This window comes from Nanorana parkeri, unplaced genomic scaffold, assembly GCF_000935625.1.
Source record: "Nanorana parkeri isolate BGI_ZX_2015 unplaced genomic scaffold, ASM93562v1 scaffold2813, whole genome shotgun sequence".
Classification (NCBI taxonomy): domain Eukaryota; kingdom Metazoa; phylum Chordata; class Amphibia; order Anura; family Dicroglossidae; genus Nanorana; species Nanorana parkeri.
Genome location: NW_017309081.1, coordinates 58,682 through 66,487, shown reverse-complemented (window position 1 = coordinate 66,487; position 7,806 = coordinate 58,682). Strand labels below are relative to the sequence as shown.

Genomic DNA, 7,806 nt, shown 5'->3' with positions numbered 1-7,806 from the left:
CCCCCCCCCCCCCCAATATTTTAATGAGACAAATACAAGTAAAGCCTACTGCGCACTGTGCAACCTCTAGACCAGGGGTGCCCATTAGGTCGATCGCAAAGCGAACACAGGTAGATTGCGATCGGCTGTGTCCTGTCCTCCTGCGAGCTTGTGCGTCTGGCGGCTTCCTGCGTGCTTGTGCGTCTGGCGGCTAAATTTGTCAGACGCCGCAGACGGGAATGGGCGGGACACTTCTCCCCGCGTGCAGCGTTGGCTACATTCGGCCACACGAGCACCGCGGGAGGACAGAACGCCAGGGCATGAGAGGAGGCCTGGGAAGCTGCTGCAGTGGAGGTAAGAAAAGACAGACAGGGGAGAGACAGCAGAGAAAGTGAGAGGAGAGAGACAGCAGAGAAAGTGAGAGGAGAGAGACAGCAGAGAAAGTGAGAGGAGAGACAGCAGAGAAAGTGAGAGGAGAGACAGCAGAGAAAGTGAGAGGAGAGACAGCAGAGATAGTGAGAGAAGAGACAGCAGAGATAGTGAGAGGAGCGACAGCAGAGATAGTGAGAGGAGCGACAGCAGAGATAGTGAGAGGAGAGAGACAGCAGAGATAGTGAGAGAAGAGTCAGCAGAGATAGTGAGAGAAGAGACAGCAGAGATAGTGAGAGAAGAGACAGCAGAGATAGTGAGAGAAGAGACAGCAGATAGAAACAGGGGAGAGAGCAAGGAGAGGGAGCGTGAGGAGAGAGAGAAGAGGCAGCCAAGAGAAGAGAGGCCGGTTCACACCACAAAGTCTGCGTTCCAGAGTGTTCAGCCTCTAGAACGCAAGCCAGCCAGCTCCCTGCGTTCAGGGGCGGGAGGTTGTATTGAAGTCAATGGCACCGCAGCCACGCCACACGCCCACAGATGGATTGCCCGCACCCGGAACGCAGGCACGTTCCAGGCCAGTGTGATTTTTTGCAGATCGCACTGGACCGGAACGCAGGCACTAATGCGCCTGCGTTCCGGGTGCGGGCAATCGCACTGCAGGCAGGGGGCGTGGCTGCAGTGCTATTGACTTCAATGCACCGCCACGCCCCCTCCCGCCCCTGAATGCAGGTGTTTTTTTGTTGGTAGATCTCATTGAGCTCGTCATTTGAAAAGTAGATCTCCAGATTAAAAAAATTGTGGGCGCCCTGCTCTAGACAGACAAAGGTTTGTGCCAGTCACCCAATGTCTCTTCTATCTCTCTCATATTAGCTGCCAGTGTAACCATTTCCACCATCAGTCGGTTTGAAATTTTAGGTGGTGTTATTTCTACATTTACACCAGAATTCAGGTCCTCTGGCGCTCACCTATTGTTGTGTCCACGTTTCTGACTATAATGGCAATTTTATTTACCAAGTTATATGCCAATCATAATTTATTTCAATACTGTTTTCAGTAAGCTGCAATATGATTGGTCATTGCCCTTTGCAGAGTCTCATGTGGCGGCACAACAGGGGAGATGAGGACACCTAGCACTCCGCACACTCACTGCGTCTCCGATTGCTTCTCTGTGAATATTCGCAGCACAAAGTCGCCTTCCTTGTGCGCCTCGAACGTTGATGGGACGATGAGATACTCTCCGGGGGGCAGGTGGATCGGGTTGCTGACTTCTCGCAGGTTGATAAAAGTTTCTGAGCGGGCGCAGGACTGGTGACGGAGGAAGAAATCCTTCTTGAGGTGGACGTTCTGGCAGCCTTTAAACTGCGGGAGAGGATAAGAGAAGAACAGGTCATTCATTTGAAAGGCGGAATGTGCGAGATCTGATCTACCATAGAAGTGACCAATCGGAATCCAGAGATCACATAGGATACAGACCCATCAACAGAAGCCTTATAACATGAATTGTTGCTGACCGTGTATTTACATGCCTGTACCCCCCCTTTCCCAAGCCCACCTCTCCTTGTGTCCCCTTTTCACAGACCTATCTCACCTCATGTCCTCCTCCCCCTGACTAGCTTCCCCTACTTTCTGCCTTCCGCAAACCTGCCTCCCCTTCTGTCTGCCTTCCCTAGACCCACCTCCCCTCCAGGTCAGCTTTCCGCAGACCCACCTCCCCTCCTGTCTGCCTTCCCCGGACCTACCTCCCCTCCTGTCTGCCTTCCCCGGACCTACCTCCCCTCCTGTCTGCCTTCCCCGGACCTACCTCCCCTCCTGTCTGCCTTCCCCGGACCTGCCTCACCTCCTGTCTGCCTTCCCCGGACCTGCCTCACCTCCTGTCTGCCTTCCCCGGACCTGCCTCACCTCCTGTCTGCCTTCCCCGGACCAGCCTCACCTCCTGTCTGCCTTCCGCAAACCTGCCTCCCCTCCCGTCTGCCTTCCCCAGACCCACCTCCCCTCCAGGTCAGCTTTCCGCAGACCCACCACCCATCCTAAAACACAAGACAACACCAGGCGCCTTTCCTGGTGCAAATAAACCTTTTATTGATAAAAATAGGTATACAAAAATACTCACAAAGAAAGCAAGGGCTAAAAACGTCAATGAACTGATAATCCTTATTGACTTTTCTGCTGTGGATATAAACTGTAGCGATTGAAGGACAATCCAAGAGCTCTGCTTTCCTCACAGAGTCCCGCTAGCACTGCTGAACGCATTTTCGGGGATGTGCCCCCTTCCCCAGACCACCTCCCCTCCTGTCTGCCTTCCCCAGATCCTCCTCTCTGCTTTCCTTAGACCTGTGTGGCCACCCATCCCTTACCTAACTTTCTGTCTCTCCCCCCTTTGCAGACCAACCTGTGTGTGTACCCACCAATACCTACCTAATACCTAAAGTCAAAGCTCTAATTCCACGTATAAACCTTAAATTAGGTGTACGTACCTCTTCCGGCACCTGCAATGAAAAAAGAGAAGAGAAAGAGGTGAGACGATTATACAAGTGAAAGGTCGGCTCATCTTATACAATGTTAACATTATGGAGGTCACACCATGGGAGGACCATCTACCTCTACAACCCCCAGGAGCTCCCCCTCATACATGGAGTATTTGATCCACCCTCCAACACACCCACCTCATACACGGCAAAACCGATCGTGTGCATGTCTCCTCCAGCCTTCCGCTCTCTCCTGCGGTTTTTCTGCATGAGGGCGACAAGGAAGCTGCAGGCCAACTCATTATCATCTGGGTCATCGTCCTCCTCCAGCAGTGTGATCTTAAATTGAGGATTGATCCAGAATGTGGCTGAAAGGAGAGACATTTGGTGAGGAATTTCAAGGGGAACAATAAATGTAACACAAGGGACTTCCCGAGACCTAAGGGACTGAAGCTTCTCCTGGGGAAGGAACCCTCTGGCCTGAGACACGTCCAGGACCAGGCACAGATACTCTTGTCAATTGTCAGAGGAACAGACTCGTGGCTTGGAGTATCTACTGAGCATATCATTCGCTTTAGGAATCTATTTAGCCAAATTCCAGGAATTGTATCATTTTATAGGTATAAATAGAAAACTTAATCATCAGAATTAGGAAATTTGGGCAAAATTTTGGGTTGGGGATGTGGAATTAAGGTGGTTTTTAAGGGTACGAAAGACTTTAAAAAGGTTCCCAAGGGTTACAAAAAGCTCCTTTCACCTATTGTGGACCTGATCTTATGCCAAAAAACTGGCCCCTCATTGGCTTTATAATCTTTTTTTTTTTCCCAGGAAAAAAAAAACCAGTGAAAATAAGTAAACATTTAAAACTATGGCACAAGAAAAGAATTTAAAAAAAAATAAAATACAAAAGAATAATAAATAAATGAAACTACCCCAAATACACCTCCCAAAAAACACATCCTCTAAGTAAAGAAAAAAAAGAGCAGATTTGTTTCTTTAAATAAAGTGCGCCTAGGCACCTCAATCCGCAGCCATGAGAGTTTTCATTAAAAGACAAAAGTAGTCATTCTGACGCTAAATCAATTTAGCCAAAACCTCTCTTCTCATGTATCGCTATATAGAGGACCACATGTCCCAGCATTCCTGGCAAGATTAGTCAGAGATATCACAATCTCAGGATAACGTAGACACCGGCACTCCAAGGAATGAATCAATGGCGTCTGTTTATTGACGCATGAAACATAGCACAATGAATCGAAAAGCAACGTTTCCGGGTCTCACAGGATCCCCTTCATCACTCATTTTGCCTGATGAAGGGGATCCCGTCAGACCCCGAAACGTTGCTTTTTGATGCATTGTGCTATGTTTAATGCGTCAATATACAGACGCCATTGATTCATTCCTTGGAGTGCCGGTGTCTACGTTATCCTGAGATTATAGACGGTTGCCATCCGTCGAATTCCGCAGCACCCGTCTTTTATAAGGAACAGCGGTTTTAAGTGCGATGGGTTCATTGACTCTATCCAGATATCACAATCTTTCTCAATATCAGATGGTGTCACAGATGTCCCAACCTCTCTCAATAAGGAGAAAGCTGGAATAAATACGAAACCAACAATAATGGTCACATGGAAGACCATCGGAACCAACCGGGCTGCTTGACTTGACAAAACAGAGGACCCTCTAACTCCCAAACTTTCAGAAGAGTCCACCTACCGGCATTGTTCCTGCAGCCGCCGGCTGTGCTGCCCCTCCGCCACGTGCCCTCGTACAGCGTCGTGTGCCACTTGCTCATGTCATCTTTGTCGAGCGTGTCTGGAGTGAGGTTACAGATCTCCAACCGGTGGAACTGACGTAGAAATTCCTGGAAAGACATCCTGAGGGGGGCGAGGAAAGGACAGAGAGGGTTGGTGTAGGATAAGGAGGAGAGGACAGAGATGGGGTGTAGGATAAGGAGAGGACAGAGATGGGGTGTAGGATAAGGAGAGGACAGAGATGGGGTGTAGGATAAGGAGAGGACAGAGATGGGGTGTAGGATAAGGAGAGGACAGAGATGGGGTTTCAGAACGAGAGGAAAGAGATGGGGTGCAGGATAAGGAGAGAGCAGAGGTGGAGTTCAGAAAAAGGAGAGGACAGAAATTGGGTGTAGGACAAAAGGAGGGATATAGGGGGATGTAGGATGGGGGGGCCCCGAGGGGGGAAACAATATTAAGATAGGGCACATGGAGTGCAGGACAGGTGAAAAATAGAGCGGGGTTCAGGACGAGGAGAGGACAAGGAGGGGCACAGGATTAGGGAAGGACAGAAGGCGGGACAGGTGTTAAAAGGACATCCTTTGGTAGAGAAACCCATAACAAAATGACCTGCATCCCGCCCCCAATTCAGACCTGCGACAACTCAGACATCCCCAGCAATGACTCACCAGAATTCTCCGTCCTCCATCTTCAGGCGGAGGTCTTCACGCTCAGATGGGTCAACCTCGTTCCACTCAGAGGAGCTGGGATCAGAGAAGAGAGGTCAGTTAAAGGCAGAATGTTTCTGTACATCACAGCCTGCTCAGACCAGAACCAAATGCCCACACCAGAGTTACAGCCGATTCCAAACAGCACTCCTAAGGCCCATCCACCAACCATGTGCACTGCTACAACAATGTTCTATCATCCTGGGTGGCGCTACACAGTCCTGACCAGGTACCGTCATGGACTTGCATTCCCTCCTGCCTGCCTGAGGGTTTCTCTCCATCATCCCCGTCTTGGTAATCTTCTCTGGGAGAATCAGCACTCAGGTATCCTATTATAAATCACTGTGCAGTCCAGAGGAGCACGCACATCCCTTTTATTGGTGATCCCAAGCAAACCAATCTGTTAATGGCTACCCCTTCCTTAATCAGCCAGTTAAAAGGAGAACTATGAGGTGAGCGCTTTTCACTCACCTCATAGTTCGAGCCGACCTGTGACAATGAGACTGTCACAGGTCGGCTCAGTAGATCGGGAAGTGAGCGAACACATACCGGCGTTCGCTCACCTCTCGATCCTGTCACGGCTCTCTGCCGTGTCAGGGGAGGGGCTGGATTCCCCGCTCCGATCCGCCAGCACTGAATGGTGGATCGAACGGGGGAGGAGGCAGGTACAGCTGGCTCTGCCTCTAGATAGGCAGAGCCTCCTTTAAAGCTGGGTTGGGGGAATGGTAGAAGGCATAGTGCTTGGTGATGACTGGAGAAGTTGAGTTTGCCACAAAACTACCACACTTTTGGCTACAGGCTGAATGGATCCAGAATTTCCACATTTCCTGGAAGTCTACACCATCAGAAACATTGTAAGAAGACATAAGAGTTTCGTGCACTCACTTGTCGCTCCAAGCTCCAGTCCACTCCACCTGTCCCCAGGGGTTCCGAATCCGGATCAGCTTCTCGGTCTGTCCCCGGTAGTTGACCTGCCAGAGATATATAAGAGATGACAGTCAGTGTCATGTCAGGTGACCTATAGAGAAGACTCCCCCATGAATAAATAGAAGATCTGCTTCATCATAGCGCAGGCCACCCAACGTACCTCTTTTAGACCCGTCACGGAGTACGCGTGGCCCTTCACCAACTTCTTAAAGGTTACGGCTTCCATGTCATGCGCGCTTGTTATCTAAGCAGAGAAAAAAGGTCAGCTGCAGCCATATGCACTAAAATTCCCTTCCTGAACAAAGCCATGTATGTGTAATATTTACCCAGAAGGCCTTTCTCCTTCCTGAGAAGTTTATTGCATCCAGCCATGCTGGATGTCTCGCTGCTCGGACTTAGCATTCATGGCTGATGTTAAAGAAGAACTATGGGGTCAGGGCTTTTCCCCATAGTTCTCCTTAGGGTAACGGGAGGACACAAACTAGCATCCTCTCGTCACCCTAAGCTCAGTATACCGCAAGCTGTATCCATCCCCAATTGCGGCTCTCAGGGAATCTGCCGCTCCAGGCAAACGCCTTGTTTGCCTCGCGGCAGATACGCTCCTGCCTCCGTGCCTGTTCTGGATACAGCTGTAACATTTTGGATTTAATTTTTTGGGATTAAAGGAGAACTAGGAGGTGAGTGAAAATCACTCATCCTCATAGTTGGAGCCGACGTGTGACAATGAAACTGTCACACGTCGGCTCAATAGATTCCGTCGCTCGCTCACTTCTCGATCATGTCCCTGCAGAGATCTCACTCACGGCTCCCTGCAGGGATTCCCCCCTCCCCGCTCCTCCAGCGCTGACTGGCGGAACGGATGGGGGAGAGGGCGGGTACAGCTGGCTCTGCCTCTAGATAGGCGGAGCCAGCGGTCACTCACGCAGCTGGGCGGATGGACAGTAATGTCGGGATCCGTCCCGGCTGCAGCGGTCTCGGTATAACGCAAGCTGTAGCTCGCTATATACTGAGCTTTGGGCCATGGGAGGACGCTAGTTTGTGTCCTCCCGTGACCCTTAGGAGAACTATGGGGAAAAACACAGACCCCATAGTTCTCCTTTAAAGAAAAAAAGAAAGAGGAAGAAAAAAAATAAAACTGGAAGAATATATAATGGAAATATAATGATAAATTAATGCCAATAGAAGTGATACAATATAGAGAAATCAATTCAGACCCCAGTTCAGTTCTCCTTTGATAACTTCTACATAAGTTTTAGATTGTGCCAAATCCGCTCAATGTATATATTTAACAAAATAAGGAATTCAAAGAATCCATATCACTCAATGTACAGAGTGTCCTCCTATGACAATTTTTCTTACATCGATGGAGCAGCCCATTAGGGACCCTCGCTCCAGTGCCCGGCTGATGATTTTGTCCAGGTCACGGGGAGCTTTTCGCAGCTCATACATGACGGCCACACCGCCGGTAAAATCTTCAAACCCTTCGGTTGTACTGCCTCCTGACAGAGCCTCATAGGAGCCATTCAGCCTGCAGGAGAGAAGGAAAGAATGTCAGCCGCTGGGTCAGCGGGGGGGGGGGGGGGGGGACCTGAATGAGGCTTTTCA

The 7,806-nt window shown here is 49.9% G+C and overlaps 1 protein-coding gene across 3 annotated transcripts in view; it reads right to left on the bottom strand.

Moving 5' to 3' along the window:
- LOC108802349 (calpain-1 catalytic subunit-like) overlaps window positions 1-7,806 on the bottom strand; it is a 33,652-nt gene that overhangs the window by 5,851 nt on the left and 19,995 nt on the right. For all 3 annotated transcript variants that reach the window (XM_018574213.1, XM_018574214.1, XM_018574212.1), the window contains exons 6-13: window positions 7,561-7,729; window positions 6,362-6,445; window positions 6,160-6,245; window positions 5,236-5,310; window positions 4,530-4,690; window positions 3,012-3,181; window positions 2,823-2,834; window positions 1,496-1,707 (exon numbers count right to left, since the gene is read on the bottom strand). In XM_018574213.1, the coding sequence (XP_018429715.1) occupies window positions 1,496-1,707; window positions 2,823-2,834; window positions 3,012-3,181; window positions 4,530-4,690; window positions 5,236-5,310; window positions 6,160-6,245; window positions 6,362-6,445; window positions 7,561-7,729 (969 nt within the window). The remainder of the gene's footprint in view (window positions 1-1,495; window positions 1,708-2,822; window positions 2,835-3,011; window positions 3,182-4,529; window positions 4,691-5,235; window positions 5,311-6,159; window positions 6,246-6,361; window positions 6,446-7,560; window positions 7,730-7,806) is intronic.